The sequence below is a fragment of the Monodon monoceros genome, unplaced genomic scaffold (assembly GCF_005190385.1).
Source record: "Monodon monoceros isolate NGI ecotype Baffin Bay Population unplaced genomic scaffold, NGI_Narwhal_1 Super_Scaffold_20, whole genome shotgun sequence".
Lineage (NCBI taxonomy): Eukaryota > Metazoa > Chordata > Mammalia > Artiodactyla > Monodontidae > Monodon > Monodon monoceros.
Genome location: NW_021703777.1, coordinates 67,001,306 through 67,024,168, shown reverse-complemented (window position 1 = coordinate 67,024,168; position 22,863 = coordinate 67,001,306). Strand labels below are relative to the sequence as shown.

General features: G+C 38.6%; 1 protein-coding gene across 5 annotated transcripts in view; it reads right to left on the bottom strand.

The window, feature by feature from the left end:
* Positions 1 to 18,223, bottom strand: part of COMMD8 (COMM domain containing 8) — a 48,438-nt gene extending 30,215 nt beyond the window's left edge. For 4 of the 5 annotated variants that reach the window (XM_029235178.1, XM_029235173.1, XM_029235176.1 and 1 more), the window contains exons 1-4: positions 18,127 to 18,223; positions 13,419 to 13,574; positions 8,500 to 8,652; positions 6,780 to 6,935 (exon numbers count right to left, since the gene is read on the bottom strand). In XM_029235178.1, the coding sequence (XP_029091011.1) occupies positions 6,780 to 6,935; positions 8,500 to 8,652; positions 13,419 to 13,574; positions 18,127 to 18,192 (531 nt within the window). In that variant the 5' untranslated portion in view covers positions 18,193 to 18,223. Of the gene's footprint in view, positions 1 to 4,904; positions 5,717 to 6,779; positions 6,936 to 8,499; positions 8,653 to 13,418; positions 13,575 to 18,126 lie in introns of those variants that run through there. The other variant, XM_029235175.1, reaches the window with a different exon arrangement.
* Between the last annotated feature and the right edge of the window lie 4,640 nt (positions 18,224 to 22,863).

The window sequence follows — 22,863 nt, the reverse complement described above, 5'->3', positions numbered from 1 at the left end:
CAGATTAATGGATTTTAAAAAAATGTGGTATATACATGTAATGGAATATTATTCAGCCTTTAAAAAAAAAGAAGGAAATCCTGAGGACATTATGGTAAGCATATGGAATATGGTAGCTATAGAAGGACAAAGGCTGCATGATTCCATTTATGAAGTATCAAAAGTAGTCAAATTCTTGAAGCAGAAAGCAGAATGGGGATTGCCAGGGACTGGAGGAGGGAGAAATAGGGAGTTGCTGTTCATGGATAGAGTCTCAATGCTGCACAACAATGTATATACATGTTAACAATACTGTTAACAATACTGTACTGCAGACAAACATTTAAGAGAGTAGATTTCATGTTATGTTTTTTGCCACAATTTTAGAAAAAGAAAGAAATGCAAAGTGGTATACACCTACCACAACTTTGAAAAAGTTTGACAGTTTCTTGTAACATTAAACATAGCTGTGCAAAACTGGGGCTTCCCTGGGGGCGCAGTGGTTGAGAATCCACCTGCCAATGCAGGGGACACAGGTTCGAGCCCTGGTCCGGGAAGATCCCACATGCCGCGGAGCAGCTAAGCCCATGCGCCACAACTACTGAGCCTGTGCTCTAGCCCGTGAGCCACAACTACTGAGCCCACGTGCCACAACTACTGAAGCCCATGCACCTAGAGCTCGTGCTCTGCAGCAAAAGAAGCCTCCACAGTGAGAAGCCCGCGCACCACAACAAAGAGTAGCCTCCCCTCTCCACAACCAGAGAAAGTCCACGCAAAGCAACGAACACCCAAGACAGCCAAAAATAAATAAATAAAACAAATTTATTTTTAAAAAAAACACAGTTGTGCAAAACGATCCAACAATCACATTCCTAGGTATTGTTCAGTTAGTTTCAAAACTTAAGTCCACATAAGAACTTGCCTGCACATGGTTACAACAGATTTATTCATAATTACCCCCAAAATGAAAAGAACCAATTTCCTTCAACAAGTGAATATAAACGGTGGTACACCTATACAATGAAATACTTTTCAGAGAGAAAACAGAAATGAGTTATTAAGGCAAAAAGACCTGGAAGAAAAGCATACTGGTAAGTGAAAGAAGCCAGTCTGAAAAGACTACACACCACATGATCCCAACTACACGGCATTCCGGAAAAAGGAAAACGATAATGACATTAAGAAAAATCACTAGTTGTCTGGGGTTCTGAGGAAGATGGAGAGGGATGATTAAGTAAAGCATAGGGGATTTTTAGGGTGTTGAACTATTCTGTGGAGTCAGTACATGTGTTAGTTCACAACCTCAGGAGTTTCCCAAGTGTAATCGGAAACCAGCCCCCACCCATGCAGGGCAAGGATCTCTTGCCCTGTGAGAGGTGAACCACTCCAGATTAGTACGTAGTGGTTTTAACAAGAAAGGCAACTTCCAAGACTTGCCTTGGGCGGCCACCAAGACAAGTAGATCTCTGCCTCAACCCACCCAAGTCTTAAAAGTTTACATGGAAGCCTTAACTGGATTCAGTCACATATACAGTCCAGAGAGTCTCAATACCACATTATCACCTCTGGGCAGGATCCTTGGGGCAGCTTGTGGGAGTGGAGAAAACAAGTGGAATGCACATTCCAAGGACAGGGGAGGGGGCAAGGAGCCTCCTACTGCCAGGGTCCAGCTCACGGGTCAACAGCTGGTCACATCCTCTCGATGACCTCCCCCAACAACATGACATTAGGCATTTGCCAAAACTCAGAACTGTTCAACAAAAAGAATACACTTTAATGTATGCAAATTTAAATGTAAGAAGTTGGGGGATCCCAGCAAGGAGGACAGATTACAGCAAAAAATCTCACTGTATTACAAATGTATAAAACAACCTCATGAAGGGAGTGGGGAGGAGAGGTACTGACCCAAGTAACTTGGAAATGAGTGGAGTCTGTGAGACTAAAGGCAAAAGAAATAAATCCTTCCTGGGAAGAAATAGAAAATTTCCCCCTCCCACACAGGGGTACAGATTAACAACCTTGACTGCTATATATATTCTGGAATGAATGGTGAATGGGGGGATTCAGGTTTCTCACTGCTGGAATGTGAATTCACAGATAAGGGAGGGTAGCAGGCTAGAATGATCCCTGTGTAATGAAGCAGAGTTGGAGACATCAGGAGGAACTCATATGCAGCTTTAATATACAGATGATTATATAAAGACGTATTTATAGATATGTGTATATACACAGGTTTACATGCATGGATTTCTTTGTTCGGTCAGCTGAGAGGGCCCAAAAAAACAACAATGAGCACACCCAGCTTGGTTTCTAATACCATTCTTCAATAAACTGAACCAGGGCTTCTTGGAGAAATGGTTGATTCTAGGACTGGGAAGGAAATTGACAAGATGAGCGTGGAGCATCATTGTATTGCCAGGAAGTTAAGGAGATAATATAAAATAAATGAATAAAATCCACCTCAAGGGTATGTCAAAGGACAAAGGAGCCAAGTGAAGAGCTCCAAATGGCCAAAGCTGAAACAATTTAAGTAATAAAATAAGTAATACTGGATTATAACCCAAAGTATAAAATAAATATCCATGAGTCCATACTATATAAATGATTAAATTAATTAATAAAGAGACAAATCTATGTGGAAGAATTCCAAAGCATTTATGTAACTATTCGGACCTCAAGGAGGGGGAGCCTAATTCCTTAAGTCTGGGTTGTACATAGTGGCTTCCTTCCAAAGAGGACAGTATGGAAGAAGGAGAAATAAAGAATAACTTTACAGTGAAGAAACTTGACAAGCACTACCTCCGCTGGGTGATCAAGGTCAATGTCAATTCATAAATACTGTTAAGAGTCTGTACCCTTGAGATGATGTGATGTAAATGGCACTTTACCTCTGTGATCTTCCTGCCCAAAACCCACAAGCCCAGTGTACACAGGAGAAAATTATTAAATTCCAATAGAGGGGCAGCCTACAAAATATCTCACCCATATTCTTCAAACTATCAAGGTCATCAAAAACAAGTATGGGAAATTATCACAGCAAGAGAAGCCTAAGGAGACATGATAAATATGAAATGGAATCCTGGAAGAGAAAAAGGACATTAGGTAAAAACTTAGGAAATCTAAATAAACTATGGAATTTAGTTAATAATAATGTATTGATATTAGTTCATCAATTATAACAAATGGACCATACTAATATGTTAAGAACAGTGGAAACTGGATGTGGGGTATATGAGATCTCTTTGTACTATCTGCTTCATTTTTCTGTATATCCAAAACTGTTCTAAAAAAATAAACTATTTACAAAAAAAAGAAAAAGATAAGCCACAGATTAGGAGAGAATATTTAAATACTTTCAAGGCACATATGTGATAAAGACTTGTATCCAGGCTATATAAAGAATTCTCAAAACTCGGAAGAAAACAATCCAATTTAAAAATGGGAAACTGATCTGGACACTTCACCAAAGAAGATATACAGACAGCAAATAAGCACATGAAAAGATACTCAACATCATTAGGGAAATGAATATTATTAAAACAACAATGAGGCACCACAACACACCTAAGAACAGCTGAAGTTAGAAAGACTGACCATACCAAGTGTTAGCGAGGCGGTGGAGGTGGAACTCTCATAGACTGTGGTATGGAATGTAAAATGTAAAAATCACTTTGGAATACAGTTTGGCAGTGAAAAGATAAACATACACCTACCACATGATCCAGCCATTTCACTCCTAAGTATTTACTTCCAAAAGAAAGCATATGTCCATACAAAGACACGTACAAGAATGTTCATAGCATTCTGTGTATTGTAACAGCCAAAAACTGTTAACAACCAAAACATCCATTAACAGGTGAACAGATGAACAAATGATGGTGGAATTCTACAACAGAATACTTCTCAACAATAAAAAGGAATGAACCACTGATATATGCAGTATCATGGATGAACTTAAAATAATACTGAAAGAAGCCAGATCACACAAAAAAAGAACATACTGTATGATTCCATTTATACTAAACTCTGGAAAATGGGAACTCATCTATAATGGCAGGACGCAGATCAGTGGTCGTCTGGGGGGAAAGGGCGCAGGAGTAAGGATTACAAAGGAGTAGGACGACACTTTCAGGAGCGACTGGTTGTTCACCACCTTGAGGTGACACTTTCATGGGTGTGCAGACGTCAAAACTGATCAGACTGCCCACTTTAAATATGTGCAGTTTATATCAGTCAGATTTCAATAAAGCATTTACATATGGTAATGTAGTAATAATATAGTGAGAGAAGGACTAAGCAGAGTAAGGTTTTTCCCTTCTCAAAGGAAGGACTTTGTGAAGGGTTGAAATTCTGAAGGACCCTATATCAGTATTATTGCAAGTGCTCGCCTACAAACTGTTACTGGTCCACGACGACATAAGGAATTTGCACAAGAAGGTAAAACAACTACCTCCCAAAGCACGCTGGTTAGTTCAGCCGATTTTTTTTTTTTTCCTGGCCAAAATTTCTCAGTGAAGAAAGAAGTATATTGATGAACATTGTGGCACAAGCTCCACATCTAATCACCAAGCTGTAACAAACAGTTCATAGAGTGGCATTAGCCTACAGACACGTTTTGAGTAGCACCGTCTGAACTGCACTCACTTTTATTAATCTCACAAAGCCTACCCTCATCTGTATGATGAGAATAAGAGGAAATGCTCTGGACACCTCGAATAATAATCTGATGCTCTAATGAATTATAAATCTTGCAAAAATCAGGTACCAATGATGTGTTATTGAGTTATGTAGAAAGTCATCTGAAATAAAGCAATATATAAAAATAAAATATTTTTTATTTGCTCAAAATGCTTGTTTTTAAAGTTAACTGAAATTAAAAATGGTCTGTTTTCCAATGAAGTTGTTAACATCCAAAACTTCATTAAGAGTTTGTAACAAATTAAGAGTTTACAACAAATGTGGTCTATATACAGTCTTAGCTGACATTTTGATAGTAGTGTATACTCTATACAATGACATGTATTCTTTTTATCAGAGCATACTCTCCTGATCAGACACAGAAATACAGAAGTTACAGTGTTATTTTCATTTTTATCTATGTTCTAATATGAGATTTTAGTTTCTAGAATTCAAAACTCAAAATCGTTCACACAGATTTAGTGTTTTTTCATGTCTGGAGCACTTCTCTAAGAAATTTTACATTTTATAAACTTTCCTTTGAAATACGAGAAAAACATGGAATCTCCTGAGTTACAGATGTAGCTTATACATTCTTTAAAAGTTATTTTTTAAAAATATCACAAATTAACCATATATATCCATAATAAACATCCTTGCTATTCACATAGTTCTTTAAGCAATATTCAAGTATATTTGTGCTTGTAAGTTTACATTACTTTAGAGCCTACTTTTAGCCTTCAATAAAACTGTATATCTGTAAAGGTTTCTCAAATATGTAATAAATGAAACAGTCATTATGAAAATATAAACTGCTATTATAGCCTTTTCATATTTCATGTTTTTATGCATTTCTTGTCAACCATATAATTTCCTGTTCTTTAGGGAAGTTGATAAATTGTTGTCTTTGTAATCTCAACACTGCTGCTTTCTCAGCAGGCCATAAGAGTATATCACAGGTTTCCTAACACATGGTATTCACTCTGCCGTATCAGTTGTAGCAGTGGAATCCGATAATATTGGTATTCATCACTTCCAGTTATTTCAACTGCAGGACCACCTTAAAACACAAAGGGAGGGAAGGGCGGGAATCAGGTTATCCCAGAATGATGCCAGTATCTGCTGAATGAGATGCTTTGAAATCTCTGAAGAAGGGGCTGGAGAACTGACAAGTACAATGCACAGAAGGCACAGGTCTGCCAGGATCCATGCTTCAGACTCATCTAACATTTACACCAGGCCCTGCCACACACGCCTCCAGACTTGTAGCCTCATCCAAAGGCAAGCCAGGCTACCAGTTTGTTACTGGGCATGTGGACCAGTCATCAAGGCACCACGACGGCCGAGTGACTGCAGAGTATGGAGGGAAGATGAAGTATACCAGAGTTTCAAAAAGATCGAGCCAAGATGGGTTAGTGGCAAGAGAGGTTGGTAAGAATAACTGACTTTAATCCTTGAGACACGATCACTAGAGACGACGCTCGGCAACAAGGAAAGGAACATACGCAACGCAGGGAATTATTTTTATGTCTTCCTCACAGCAGCAGTTTCTACTGTCTAAATATTATTTTTCACATTAGTTAAACACTCGGAATTGTTACTGTTACTTAGCCATTCCTTTGTAAATGTAAAGCTTTTGGTCCTTCATTAGCTCTATTTTGTCTCAAGCTGATTTCTGTCCTAATAACTACAAACCATATTTTGTCTCCGGTACTTAAAGCGATTTTCTACCATTTGTCCAGTAAATAAGACAATCTTTTTCTTCAAGATCATTAACTATTTTTAATCATTAAATGTCTTCAGAATCAACTAATTTCACAACTCCAAGTTAAAAAAAAATTTTTTACCATTAATGAGAACTGGAGCAAAACAAATCTAGCTGTTATTCTTTAAAAAAAATAACTACTTGATAAATTATGTTCTATTAATGTAAATTAAATTTATAATTAATGTAATATCTAAAACTAGAGAAGAACATATCAAAGTATCTTCTGTGCTTGACACAAAATATCAGGAACAAAAGAAATATTAAACATAAATGATTAGTTTTTCTTATATTGCTCTAATGGTATCGATCAGAAATTAAATATTTTGAACCATACAAAAAAAATTAAAACACATACCTTATTAGCTGCTTCCAAGGAATTTATTAGATTCTGCAGCTCTTCTTTACTCATTTCAACAGAATACGGCTTGACTTCACCATTTTCTTTCACATCTAGATGAAGGTTTAAAAGTGGCATTTGTAGTGTAGCAATCTTGTCACTAGAAAGTGCAAGCTGTTTAAAGTGAGAAAAATACTAATTAGTAAGTAGTATTAAAAAGGAATATATTACATATGCATCAGAGCTTACAAACAACACGTTAGAAAAAAGAGTACTCCTGTTTGCTATGAAGTACAGGGAAATGTGAAAGGAATAAAAGAAATTAAACCCATGCCAAACCAGCATATATCTGAAGAACAGAAAAAGAAAAGAGAGAAAGTAGTTTAGGGGAAAAAGACAACCAGTCAGGATTTTATGGTAGGAGTAGAAATCTAGAGCAGCGTTATGGCTGGGAAGTACTGAATGGGTCCAATGCATCAAGAAACAGAGAATTTTAAAGAAGTGTAATGATAACAACAGGATGAAAGTCCGTGTACAAAGATAAAACTAAAAACACCATTAAGTCTCAGAAATTAAGACGCTTAAATAATGAGCAGATAACTCTCTATTAAACTATTGAAAAATGTTATCAAGATACCATCTTTGATCAGAGCCACTCAACAAAAACATATGACACTTTTACCTCTTCTACTTTCTGTCTAGAGGAAATGGAAGAACCAACTGTTTACGATACTAAAGCTTTTTGAAACAAGCATCATAGCTTCACTGGCAGATGGCAAAGAGAAACTCAGTTTTCCTGGAATCTGAGCCAGTAACCCCACAATAACTGAATTTTGGAGTGCTACCACTTGCAAAAGTTTACTTGGGCAATAGTAAAGGACTCCCTCCCTGACAACCAACCTCAAAGGATCTCCCTTGTGGTGCATACCTACAGGACCAAACAAACCTTCACGTAGCTCCTCCATCCTCTCTCCAAAATACAGGACCCATAGTATCTGAGAAAGCATCATCTTCAGGTTGTCCGCCTCATCAATAATTTTCCTCAATATTTCCAACAAGTGGTTTCCCAGCCTATGTTTGAGTACCAGCTATGAGAAGGAGTGTGCTAAATCAAAAAGAGGTTAAAATAATTTTCAGGGCTTCCCTGGTGGCGCAGTGTTGAGAGTCCACCTGCCGATGCAGGGGACGCAGGTTCGTGCCCCGGTCCGGGAAGATCCCACATGCCGCAGAGCGGCTGGGCCCGTGAGCCATGGCCACTGGAGCCTGCGCATCCGGAGCCTGTGCTCCGCAACGGGAGAGGCCACAACAGTGAGAGGCCCGCGTACCGCAAAAAAAATAATAATAATTTTCAGATACGTATAGTGGTTAAATTATTTCTTGGGTTGAATTGAAACTTTTCTTATTACAAATCATATACTTTAGCCTTTGTCCTATTCGCCAGAGCCACAGAGTACATATCTATTCCTTCATCTACATGACTTTTAGTCCTTTAATGACTTAAAGCTTTACTTAATTAAATTTATTATACTTGTAATTTATTATACATGGTTTAGATGTCTGCAGTGCACTTACTGATGCCCAAGTTAACACAAAAGATGTAATTTTAATTATCTTTGATACATTTTTAGGAAAATGTATTCTCAAAAATACAGAAATTTTAGATATATATTACAAAAAATAAATCTGTTCAAAAAATGAAATAAAAAGCATAAATACTCATCAATAAATATATTCTCACCTTTAACTGCCAATCAAAATCCTGTAGCTGTGAAGAGGAAATATCAACTATTTCTTCCAACAGAGCCTGCTTGATTTCATCTTTCCTACTTTTTAAGCATTTCATGATAGCTTCTTGATGAGATGAATTCAACTGATCCAACTGCTGAGATATCTATGAAAATAAAAATAGATGGTTAGAAAATAAGTGAAAGGGCCTTTCTGTTTATTTTTTTAATGTTTATTGGAGTATGGCTGCTTTACAATGTTGTGCTAGCCTCCACTGCAGAACAAAATGAATCAGCCATACACATGGAGATATCCCCTCCCTTTTGGACTTCCCTCCCATTTAGGTTACCCCAGCGCATTAGGCAGAATTCCCTGTGCTATACAGTATGTTCCCATCATTTGTCTATTTTATACATAGTATTGATAATGTATACGTGTCAATCCCAGTCTCCTAATTCCTCCCACCCCACCCCTTCCCCCCTTGGTATCCATACATTTGTTCTCTACGTCTCTGTCTCTATTTCTGCTTTGCAAATAAGACCACCTATACCACTTTTCTAGATTCCACATATATGCGTTATTATACGATATTCGCTTTTCTCTTTCTGACTTACTTCACTCTGTATGACACTCTCTAGGTTCATCCACGTCTCTACAGATGACCTAATTTCACTCCTTTTTATGGCTGAGTAATATTCCACTGTATACATGTACCACATCTTCTTTACCCATTCCTCTTTTGATGGACATTTAGGTTGCTTCCATGTCCTGGCTATTGTAAATAGTTCTGCTATGAACACTGGGGTGCATGTGTTTTTTTGAATTATGGTTTTCTCTGGGTATATGCCCAGTAGTGGGATTGCTGGGTCATATGGTAGCTCTATTTTTAGTTTTTTTAAGGAAACTCCATACTGTTTTCCATAGCAGCTGTATCAATTTACATTCGTACCAACAGTGTATGGAGGGTTCCCTTTTCTCCACACCCTCTCCACCATTTATTGTTTGTAGATTTTTTGATGGCCTTTCTGACCAGTGTGAGGTGATACCTCCTGGTAGTTTTGATTTGCATTTCTCTAATAATTAGTGATGCTGAGCATCTTTAGGGCCTTTCTGTTTAAAATGTAAACAACAGTCACACTCTCACATACCCTTTAAAATAGTAGTATCAATAAATGAAAAAAAAAACTTCTATAACCATGAAACAATAAGATGAGGATGCATAACCAATAAACAAGAGGTTTTAACAAATTTTTGCAAAACAGAAAGTAAAAAGGGCTGACCAGTGAAGCAGAATAAGAGTGGATACACTTGGAAACCACTAAAGCTGGTATACCTATATTAATGTATCAGAAAACAGACTTTAAGAAATAGAGCAGGATAGCAAAAGGGTTGCTCAACAGAAATACATAACAATCATAAATGTGTGTGCACGTAATAACACCACTTCAAAATATATAAAGCACCATAACTTGGCAGAAAAAGAGAAATGGGTAAATCAACTTTCATAATAAGAGATGTTAACAAACCTCTCAGTAACTGATAGAAAGAGACAAAAAAATCAGTAAAAATATAGCACTGAAAAACATTTTCTGCTTAACCTAACTACACATAGAACACTACACCCTACGATTGCAGAATACATATTATCTTCAAGTGTATATGGGACATCCCCAAAAATGAAACATATGCTGAGCCATGTCGCAAATCACAACAGATTTCAAAGGATTGGAACCATACAATTTATATTTTTGAGCCACTGTGTAATTAAATCATAACTGGAAAAAAATTCCAACATCTGAAAATTAAGCAACATGGTAACACAGTATTAAGTGACAAAAGAAATAAATCTTGCACAAACTTTCAGAGAAAAAGGAAACAAAACAAACAACTTCCTAATTCATTCCATGAGACCAGAATAAAACTTTATATTCTGAAAAAAAAATTATAGGAAAAACAAAATTATGGGCCAATATCACTCAAATATAGATGAAAAAATCCTAAACAAAATATTGGCAAATCAAACCAAAAGATACATTAAAAAAGATAATACATCATGACCAAGTTGAGTTTATCTTGGCAACGTAAGGTTAGTTTAACATTCAAAAATCAATGCAAGGCATCACATTAACAAAATAAAGGTGAAAATAATAAATTCAGGAAAAAAGCATTTGATAAAATTCAATACCTATTAATGATAAAAATTCTCAGCAAAGGAGGAACTGTAGGAAGCTTCTTTAATCACGGATACCCATAAAATCATACAGCTGACATACTAAATTGTGAAATAGTGAACACATACATTCTCTGTAAGGTCAGGAACAAGGCACTGCTTTTCTTTTTTCCCCAAAACTGTCCTGAAAGTATAAGCCAGTGCAATAAGAGGGGAAAAAAAGAAATAAAAGGTATTAAAATTGAAAAAGAAAATGATTGCATACAAAAAAATATCCAAAAAAATTTATAAACCATTATATATAAATAAATTTAGAAAGACTGTTGGACGCAAAGTATATAAAAATCAGTACTGTTTGCACATACTAGCAATATGCAATTGGAGAGCAAAATTAAAGATCAGAAACATCAGTTACTTAGAAATAAATCCAACAAAATATTTGCAACACCTCTACACTGAAAACTACAAAATATTAGAGCAAAACTGAAGTTAATCTAAATGAATGGAAGGTTATACCATATTCATAGATCAGAAGGCTCAGTACTGTTAAGATGTCAATTCTCTCCAAAACAGTCTAGAGATTCAGTGCAATCCCATGCTATGCACTTAACGTCCCCTAAAAATTCATGTTAAAACTCTGACCTTCGGGCTTCCCTGGTGGCGCAGTTGTTGAGTCCACCTGCTGATGCAGGGGACATGGGTTCGTGCCCCAGTCCGGGAAGATCCCACATGCTGCGGAGCGGCTGGGCCTGTGAGCCATGGCCGTTGAGCATGCTCGTCCGGAGCCTGTGCTCCGCAATGGGAGAGGCCACAACAGTGAGAGGCCCACATACCGCAAAAACAAAACAAAACAAAACAAAAAACCTCTGACCTTCAGGGTGATATCAAGAAATGGGGCCTTGGAGAGGTAATCAGGTTTGGATGAGGTCATGAAGGTGGGACCCTCATGATGGGATTAGTGCCCTTATAAGAAGCACCAGAGAGTTTGCTTTCGGTCTCCACCCCTACCCCCACAGCCATGTGAGGACACAGCGAGAAGGCAATCATCTGCAGCAAGGAAAAAAGCCCTCACCAGGGACCAGAATCAGCCGCACCTTGACTTTGGACTCCCTAGACTCTAGAACTGCAAGAAATTAACTCCTGTTATTTAAGCTACTCACTCCAAGGTATTTTGTTGTGGCAGCCCAAGCTAATACTCCCCATCAAAATTCCAGCAGGTTTTTTGGTTAAAACTGACAAGCTGATTTTAAAATGCACCTGAAAATACAAAGGATCTAGAGTAACCAAAGCAATCTTGAAGAAACACAAGGTTGAAGCTCTTCTACTACCAGATATCAAAACTTAAGGTAATATAGCTTTAATTCTACAATAATTAAGACATTGTAGCATGGGCAAACATAGACAAACAGACTAATGGAGTGAAAAAAGAGTCCAGATAGAGAACCATACATATATGGTCACCTGATTTCCGAGAAAGGCTGCACAGCAATTCTATGGGGCAAGGATGGTCATTTCAATAAATGCTACTAAGTCAAGTGGATATCATATGGAAAAATTTGAATTTGACCCCTACTCCATACACAAATATTAATTCAAAATGCATCAGTGACATAAATGTAAAAGCTAAAACAATCAAGCTTCTACAAGAAAGCATCCAAAAACATCTTCATGGCTCTGGCACAAATATTTCTTAAACACAGCATTAATATCACTAACCATCAAAAGAAATACTGACAAACTGGACTTGATTAAAATACAGAACTTCTATTCACCAAAAGATACTATTAAGAGACTGAAAAGGCAAGTAACATAAAAGATATTTAAAATACATATATCCAAGAACTCATATTCAGAATATCACAGAAATCAAAATGACAAACATACATAACTCCATTTTTTCCCCAAGTGGGCAACCTACACAAACATGCCCAAATGACTTCTGACAAAGGTACAAAAGCAATTCAATGGAAGGATACCCCATGACCCTGCAATTTCACTTCAAGATGTCTATCCTAGAAAAGCTGGCCCATGTGTGTACAAAAAGACACATACAAAATGTCTGTAGCAGCACTATTCATAATAATGAAAGAGGCAATGACCCAACTATTCATCAGTAGGGGGATAGAAAAATAAGCCCTACTAATTCCTATCATCAAATACTACAAGGGGTTAAAATACATAAACCAGATCTACATTTATGAACATTGGTAAATCTAAAACGCAATGTTGCAGAAAAATTACAAATAGGTACAAACATTACCATTGACAAGTTACACATTTAAACAGCTCAAATAATTGTATATATTGCTTAAAGACGCAAATATTCACACAATATAGAATACAAAACACGCACACAACTTCACAAGTGGTAATCTCTAGGGGGAGGGTGATATTTATGTGTATCTGTAATGCCTTGTTTCTAAAACACACACAAACCTGAAATACATAAAATAAAATTTTAACAACTGTTTAATTGTGGTAATGGGAATATAGGTGTCAGTTATATAACTTTCAGTTTTCTTCTATGACTTAAATGTTTCACAGTTTTAAAATATACAAACAACCAAAAACAAAACTACAAAAATCCAGAACTTGCAGATTTTCCACTTACAATTATGAGGTTTTTATTGTTATCTGTTATACACTTAATAATGATGGCCCTTGTTTTATATAGTGCCCTGAAGACCAACTTAATAAAAAAAAATCTGAATACAAATTATTTATTATTTATCATAAGGTACATAAATTTGGAATGAAGTTACCTCTTCATCAGATAAATTTTTACCAACTACAGCTTTGAAAAAGTTGGTAATGTCTTCTAGAACATGCATCCATTCTGTTGAATCCCAAACACTGTGATAATCCTGGTAGAGAGGATAAGTTCGGCCACAAATGCCATCAATTATTTTATGAAGAAGCTAGAGAGAAGAAAAAAAATAAATGTTAATTATAAGTAAAATTATAAAACAGATTTATCTTCCTTGTAGCACATAAATGGTGTTGGGAGAAGTTCATGTTACCTCCAGGAGCAGCTGAGGTTGAAAAGCAACTATCCTTAACATTATTTTATTAATTAAAAGTTAGAGGGCTTCCCTGGTGGCACAGTGTTTGGGAGTCCGCCTGCCGATGCAAGGGACACGGGTTCGTGCCCCGGTCCGGGAAGATCCCACATGCTGCGGAGCGGCTGGGCCCGTGAGCCGTGGCCGCTGAGCCTGAGTGTCCAGAGCCTGTGCTCCGCAACGGGAGAGGCCACAACAGTGAGAGCCCCGTGTACCGCAAAAAAAAAAAAAAGTTAGAGCTTCACACACACAAAAACAGACTTTCTGTAATTGTCCACCTTCAGAAGCTAAAATAATTTTATAGATACACTGTTGTTTCTCCAACGTTCCTGAAAGGAAGATGGTGAGTGTACAAGTTTCTCCTTGGGATTCCTTAGACATCGGATTTATACCAATAACGAAAAAACAAGGTATGATTCTTAGATCAAAGTCTTTTAACTGTAGATCTACACACCTCTTCTCTCCGTTTTCCACAACACCCACACTTATTTCTTTTGGTCCAAAAAAAGCCCTCGGTGCCTTTCTTTCTTTTTTACATTCCTTTCTCTCTACCCTACCTTAATGCCAGCAATGGAAACCCTAACACATATATAACTAAACAAAGTAATTAAGAGTGGATTTTGGAACAAAACTGTCTAGTCTGAATCCTATTTCCACTACATACTAGTTTTGCCAAGTTATTTAAACATTCTGTGCCTGTTTCCTCATGGGTAAAACGAGGATGTCATCTATCCCTATAATGTTGTATGGATTGAAGAATACATGCAGATCACTTGGCACACTCCTGGCATTAAACACTGCTTGCCATTGTTATCCTTCGTCATCTTATTATTATCATCATCATCACTATTACTACTACTACTACTATGGTACTACGGTCCATGTCTTTAACATATATTAACTGAGTACCTACTATACCAGCACTATTCTAGGCAAATGATAAATATGGTTTTCCTTCTCAAGGGATATTTGTGTCTTGTAAAAAACATACTTGAACCCAAACAACTTGGAAATGCATTTAAGCAGCAAGGCTTCTAACTCTTTTCTCCTGGATCATATTCCAGTCCATTTTAAGCAGTAACTCCTCTATAAACACCACACGTATCGGAACAGAGATGAGCAACTGGTGACCCTACTTCCAAATGTTGGCTAAAGCACTATGTGAACAGAAATTTTATTTATCATAAATTAACCAACATTTTCAACTTGAAACTCATTCAAAATTCTCTACCTATATTTCACCTTATCCCAAACTGTCCCCCATGCTAAAACAAAACTCAGAATTCAAACTGAAAAATAAGAGTGCTATCCTTTTGGAATATATTTTTTAAATTAATTCACAAATATGTAATGAGCACTTCATTCCAGTTATTAAACAAGTTAATGTAAATACAAAGAAAAATAACTATAACAGCTACCATTTATAAAGCCCGAATTATGTACCAAACACTGTGCTGATCTTCACTGTAACCCTGTGAAGTAAGCCTTGCTATTATCCCCATTTTACAAATGAGGAAACTGAGGATAAATAAGATAAGGTCCTACATATCAGAGCCTCAGTCCATTAGAGAAAACTAATATATCAATAAATAAATGTAATTTAGGATGATAAGAGTTATAATACAAGTTTACAGAAGGTACAAAACAACACAGAGGAAGGAGGGGAAAGTATGTCTTAAAAGGATGAGTAGTTGGCCAAACAGGAGAAGGGCATTTCTAGTCACAAGCAGCTGCATATGCAAATAAGTGTAAAACCACATGGCACAATTTGGGAGATGACAGCATACAAAGCTGGAGAGGTGGTGGAGGCCAAATCACAAAGGGCCTTGTATACAGTGCAAAAGAGCCGAAACTTTAACGTGTGTTCAATAGGGAAGCAACCTATTCGCATATCTGCATTATGGTTCTATAAATCTGCCAACAGGTCGGGAGCTATAAGGAGGGAAAAGGGAAAGAGGTGAGTCCAAAGGCTCCCATCTTCCATTTACCAGCAAGAGATTGGGGGGGAGGGGGTGTTACTGTCGAGGACACTCAAATTGGAGGCAGCAGGGAGGTAAAGAAGATGTGAAAAGGAGGACCAAGGATGATACTCAGAATTTCAGGTTGAATGACTCGGAAAGTGGCGGTGTCACAAACCACAAATGAGGCTACAGCTACAGAAGGAGGAAGTCAGGGAGAAAGATGAGGAGCTCAGCCAAGGATATACTGAATTTGAGACACCTGTGGGTGTATCTAAGCAGTAGCCTAACACTCAGGGAAGAGATTTTTGGATCCAGAGATTCAGGAGTCATCTACATACCTGGCAGTAAAGGTTATGGGCCTTATCTTTGTAGTACGCAGGTAGAATGAAGACAGGAGCAGGAAGCTAATGCAAGAGTCAAAGTCAACAGATCTGAGCATCTGTTTCCACTTTGCCACTTATTCCAATAGTTTGACAACTTTGGGTAAGTTACCCAAACCCTCTACTGACATTTTAGTTTCCTCATTTGTAAAATCAGAAAAAAGAGTTAAGATTGTTTTTCTTGATCCTGGTAGGATAAGTAAATTTATTCCCCTCTATCTCCCCACACTATCCCCATTGTAAATGGAACAGAGAAGGAAGGAAGGCGGAGATTTGGGACTTATAAAAGCTGCATATCATGGACACTGAAAGCCAGGCCACCACAGCCTGGGATCCAGATGTCAGGCCCAATGATAAAGCGAAGCTTAGTAAACATTAATTGATTTCTTCCTTCAGCAAACACTGATTAAGAAATCACCTTGGGCCAGACATAACTCTCAAGAACTGGGGATATAAACAAGGTATCTACCCTGAAGGAGTTCCGAATAAAAGAGGCCAGTGGCAAGAAGACCAGTTAAGCAGTTGTATTCAAGGAAGACTCAATCAGGCCTCAATTGCCGGGGGACAGAAAAGGTGGGAGTAAACATGTTAACATATTAATTACAAAACAAAGTGTTAGCACTCTGAAGTCAGAGGGCAAAGGACCACAGTTCCTAGAGCTCATGCAGAAACTCGGTTTTGCATATATATTGCCTTTTTTTTTTTAGCTGTTGGCAAATTTCCTTACGGTCAGGAGACCTGGGGCACTAAGGGTTTTTTAACTTGAAAAGTTCAAGAGAGAAAAAACACTTCTCAGGCAGATTTTCCTCTTACAGCAACCATTGGGTTTTCTTCCTTTCACACAGGTCACAGTCAAAATTTCGTTATATGTACTTACCGTCTCCACATTTCTCTCACCTTTCAAACTAAAAATCTGCTGCTGCCAAAAACAATACTTTAAACTGCCAGTGCCTTTGGTATTAAGACTTAACACAGGAGCATGGTATAGAGACTCCCGCTCACCCGTCCAGACTTAGTCTCCCTGCTCTGCTTCCCATTCTGAACTCCAGCCTCTAAAACTAGAGCAGGTCCTGAAATTTCCCTGGGGCTGGCTTTCTTCTTCTACCTTTGCACCTGCTATTCCCTGGCCTGAAACTCTTCTCTCTCCCCTCTGCCCAGTCTGGTTCCTACTCCTCTTACAGGACCCAAGCTAGAAATCTAGGCAGCCGCTATGGAAAACCTTCCCTTGCCCCTTCAAATCTGGGTTGCTACCTCTCCCACGAACTCCCTACTGAGTGACTCGGTTTAGTTTCCTTGTTAGATGACAAGGTCTACCAGGGTACAGGCTGCCTCGTTCACCATTTTACCTTATCCCATCAGGGCATTCAGCACATAGTAGACTTCAATGAAAAGTCGTCTGAACAAACGAATAAGGCTGCTTTTACCAGACTCTCATAAACCAGGTTACTTCTTAGACTGGAATTGCCAACGTATATGTCACCTCCTGAGGTAAGGTCCACCTTGGACCACCTATCTTAAGTAAGTCTCCCAGTTTTGGTAGCATTTATCTTTTTTTTTTTCTTCTGTCGCCCTCAAGGGGGTATGGTATGCCTCTCTAGGTCACCAAAGCATCCCAAGCACCAGGCACTGTGCCTGGTACATAGGGAGCGTTGGGGAGCTTTGCGCTGAATGAATCGTATACGAGACGTTGGAAACCAACCCGTACAGATTGTAAGTTTTCAAAGACTACGTGGCGACTCCACCCCCCGGCCCCGGTCACTTGGTCCCGGCCGCTTGCGGGAGAGAACAGGCAGTCCCCACTCAGGTGCGGGCGCGGCGCGGCGGGCGTCTGCGTGCAAAGCGCCCAGAGAGGCCACTGGAGGCCGGGTCGCAGAGGTGGCGACCCAAGCCTCGGCCTCCTCAACTCTCCAGGAGACGCAGGGGGCGGGCCACCCGAAATCACACCCCTTCCTCCTCCTTCCCCTGGGAAGCAGGCGCGAGCCCCGCAAAGCCGTCCAGGTGGGGCCTGCCCCGCACGCCAGGCCTTCTCGGAGCCCGGCCCCGCGCAGCCGCCCCTGGCGCCCTCCTCACCTGCAGGCCCAGCTCGGCAGGAAGCTTCTGCAGCCGCCACAAGGGAAACCCCTCTTCCGGCTCCATCCTGACGAGTAGCGAGCCTGGGTCACATGACCAGTCCTGGCGTCTCCTTTGAAGCCGCGGCTCGCTCACGTGACTCTACCCAGCTGGTCGGGGTGGGTGGGGCGGGCCTGGTGACGCTGGAGCCCTTGTGCGCTTGCGCAGAGATGGAGGCGTCGCTTTCCCTTTGAGTGAGGAAAATACTTTCTGCCCGTTGCGACATTGAAACGTTTGTTACACACCCGTATGGTATTACGTGGAAGGCATATTCGCGAATCTCTCAAAGCAGTTGGTAACTTTGTTCAGAGTTTTATTAAACTTTCTCTGCACACGTAGAGTTATGGTTATCTTTCATTTCGGGGATTACAGGTGACTTTGATTTCCTTTTAGTTTTTCTAAATTTTCTATTCAAAGTTTTAGTTTTAAATGATTTTATTTAAAATGCTAGATTATGATTCCATCTAGTTCCTTTAATTTTAGCTTGAAAATTAGCCAAATCTTACCTGAACTCATCCCCTTCTTTCAACATCTTGCTAAATGCAAGCAATAACAACCGACATACGCTGATAATAATCTGTCTTCCAATCGCATTGCCTAGAACTACAGTCTCAGTTGGCGTAGGTTCTGCCTTCCAAATCGTCAAAGGCAGTGCATAACATGAATCCCAGCTTTCTGGCCTGCCGCCATACACTAAATCAACTACATATTTTAGGTTATGTTACAGTACCTCCCACTCATACCAATTTCTGCGTTGGTCAGAGTAGGTTGACAAACAACAAAACAACACCAAAATTTTAGTAGCTTAACATAATATTTATTTTTTCGTTATATGTGTGTCAGTTTAATACAGGTATATAGGTGGTTAGGAGGCTCTTTTAGTCTCCAAGACCTCAGAGTCCTGTCTGTTCAGTCACTGGGGAAAAAACATGTGAAAGATAATAAAGGAGATTTTTATGTGCCAAATCTAGAAATGGGGAACATCATTTCTACCCGTTTCCATCAGCCAGAACCCAGTTTCATGGTAGCAACTAACTGTAAGGGAATCTGGAAAATACAGTTTAGCTGTGTTCCCAAGAAGGAAAAGAAACAGTTTGGTAAACACACAGTTTATGTCTACCACAATCATGCTGTTCAAAAGACAACTGAGAATGTCTAATACGAGGTATATCAACACTGTTAACAATCATTCTCTTTCACATTTTCATGTGGAACAATCATGCTTGGTAGCTTATTGTTAAAGTAAAATATTAAACCAGGCTCCAACTAACATCTTGTACCTGCCTCAAATTAGTATTGATTCAGGTTCATATTAAGAGGAGGGGCTGAGAGGTTAATAATTCAATCAACCCCTTTTTGTGTTATTGCCACAATCAGGTTAGATTAAAATCTGTGATTCTAGAAGTTATATCTGAGAGAAATCAAGAGGGTGAAACTGGCTGGTTGGCTGCTTAGGTAAAACTCTGGGCTATACTAATTTAGAATTATTACAAGAAAAGGTCCAGTCTTCAGTTTTTTATGTCCCCAGACTCTATTTTGTCATTTCACTCAAGATATTGACTCACCCTAACTGAACTTGCTTACCAGAATGTTACACAATAGGAATTGCTTCTCCTTAGTGTAATCTCTTTTGAAGAAAAACCTGTCTCTTTGAGTCTCCTTTTCGTTAAATGCCATACCCTTATAATTGCTTCTTATACACTCTTGACCAATATCTAGGAAATATTCTGTTCTAGAGGGTTACTCTGGGAATTTCTATCCCCCATCATTGTGGGTCAAGTCTTACTAGTAAGTTTCAAATGATAACTTTCTTTTGTTCCTAAATTCTGGGCTCCCTATTTTCACCCACGAAGTAACATTAGCTTCAGTAATTACAATTTCTGACAAATGTTTGAGAAATCCATAAAAGCTATTAACTCATTACTCAGAGTTTAAGGCATCCGTTAAGAAAAGAAATTGTCTGTAGTTTTCCACATCTGTTTCTCAGTTCAAACCTGCTTTTCAGGTTATCCTACAACTTGAAGTTGACTAATTTGTTAACCTTAATTAGATACGTTGCAATATAGATGTGCTTAGTGATTTGCTTTGCAATCTATGTAAAATTATTCCTGTTCATAAATTGCTGAGAGCAAAGAGGCTTCAAGTTTCAATGAGTTTAATTACTATCCTATAACTATACAGGAAATGTTGAAATGTTACATTGGCATTGGTTCTATTAAATTGAAACAAGTTATGGATAGCTAATTTGTAAAGACTTGGAAGATACTGGGTTTTATTTTGTCTGTATAAACTCAGATTTGGCTGCCTAGGAAATGTGTCTTTTTTTCTTAACAACTTATTTTTATTTATTTATTTATTTGGTTGTGCTGGGTTTTAGTTGTGGCATGTGAACTCTTAGTTGTGGCATGCAAGTGGGATCTAGATCCCTGACCAGGGATCAAACCTGGCCTCCCTGTATAGGGAGTTCAGCGTCTTAACCACTAGCCGCCAGGGAAGTCCCTAGGAAACATTTCTTAGGATAAATGTCTTTTCATTCTGGTGAATGAACTTAATAAATGGAAGGCCTTTGTCTTTCTTTTTGACCATTATATGTAATTAAGAAATGCTTTGAACACTTCCTTATAACATATTTTCTTTATCAGAAAAACCCTTGTAGCTAAAGCCATCTGAGTTCTGTTACAGTGATCTTTGAAACAGACATTTTGATTTAAAAAGGATGATAAAGACTGCACATAACAGTTATTCCAGTGTAGCAGTAAAGAATACAGTGTACTAAAAGCTCGAAATTCTTCTGTTAAAGTTAAATACTTGAGTGAACTGCAATTTTGGAACTTAGAGTAATGCATTGTATTCCACACTCTGTCCTCAGGGATTTGCAGTCTTAGAATGGCAAATCAAGTGCTCCATTAGTCTTTCTGATGACTGTTCTGTGTCTGCAAGACCTTCCTCTTCTGGGTTGCCACCTCTTTTAATCACTGTACTGAAAGCCTCCACATCTGTGAGCTGTTAAGATTTTAGCCAGTGGTTCTTAATCAAGATAGCTCATTAGAGTCACCCCAGAGAATGTTTGAGTGATTGATTTTTCACTTTAAATATACTATACTTTTGTTTTTTAAATAGCTTTGTCATTTACATACCATAAAATCATGCCATTTAAAGTAAAGTTTGGTGGGGTTTACTAAATTTATCCAGTTCTTCAATCATCACCACATTTTAGCGTGAGACCGTTACCATGCCACCCCCCCAAAAATCTCTCTTTGTGCCTGTTTGTAGCGAGCTTTCAAAAGAAAATAATAGCCAGACCTCACCCCCCAGACCAATAATATCCGAATCTCTTGGTGGGTAAAATAAGGTACTGGTGGGGTTTTTTGATCCCTCTGGTTTTATTCTATTGTTTACTTTGCCTAGAATCTTCTCTCCATCCACCCTCAGCTCTCTCCATGCATATTTAGTAGACCTAGTGAATTCAGACACCTTCCCCAGAGAATTTTAATTACTGCCTCACCTGTGTTTCCATAACTCTTTTTAACGAACTTCTATTAGAGTCTTTACGGCATTGCATTGCAGCTGTTTGTTTACAGGCTGCTTCTTCCATTGTTCTGAGAGCTCCTTGAAAAGCAGAGGCCATGACACATTCATTTTCATATTCTAGACAGTGTCTGGCATGAAGCAGACTCCCCATAAGTGTTTGTTGAATTCGGAAAGAGAAGAGGTGATTAAAAAACAAAAAAAACTATGAAAAGCTTAGGCAGTGATTCAAGTGAACCTTGACTACAAATTAGAATCAACTGTGGAGAAATCCCTATGACCAGATCACACCCAGACCAATTAAGTCTGAATCTCTAGCCAGGGAACTGCTCGGTTCCCCCGGCAGTATTTTTTTTTTTACCTCCCCATGTGATTCTCCTAATGTGTAGCCGAAGTAGAGAACCATGAGGTTAAAGCCTTAAAGGATAGTCCAAAATTGCCTCCTTGACCAAAATAGCTCTGCCCCATTGCCTGAAATATTTAAATTTGCTGTTACTTTACCTAAAGAGAGCTAAGAAACACAGGTGGATGAATAGATATCTGTTTAAAAAATATATAAGCCCCTAGCAGGCCCAAGAAAGAACATTGGGATTCATATAGTATAAATTACTGAAGTCTGATTACTCTCTTCCTGACATCTCACTTGAAGAACCATTATGAAATAGGAGACTTAACTTGGGTAGAAAATTGCAAGTGTCAAAGCAAAAATTGCACTGAACACTGTCAAACAGGCAAGCAAGACTTTATTCAAGGCTCTCACAATAAGAATGAGAGAGAGAACAGAACTCACCCTCACTGAAACAAAGGGCAGGAGGATTTTTAAGTGGTAGTATGTGAGTGAACACACGACATCCGTATTCGCTAACTGGCTTTACCCAAAGGAGCTGTAAACTTTCTCGTATCTTTGTGACAAAAGGCAGTTCTACAACTTGGAGCAAGGCACCCACCAAAATTAGGTTCCTACCCTTCCACAGAGGCTGAGAGATAGGGTTGCTGTCTCCTTTGATGTTACATCTCAGAGAGATGGCTCACAAGCTCTTGAGAAAAATATTCCTAAACTGTAAAACTGGCAGAGACAGTAATTATAACTACAAGTTTTCTAAAGAAAATGTTCTCTGAAAGTGGAAGTCCGGGGTTTAGTCAGGAGGAAGCTTCTCTAAAATTTAGCCA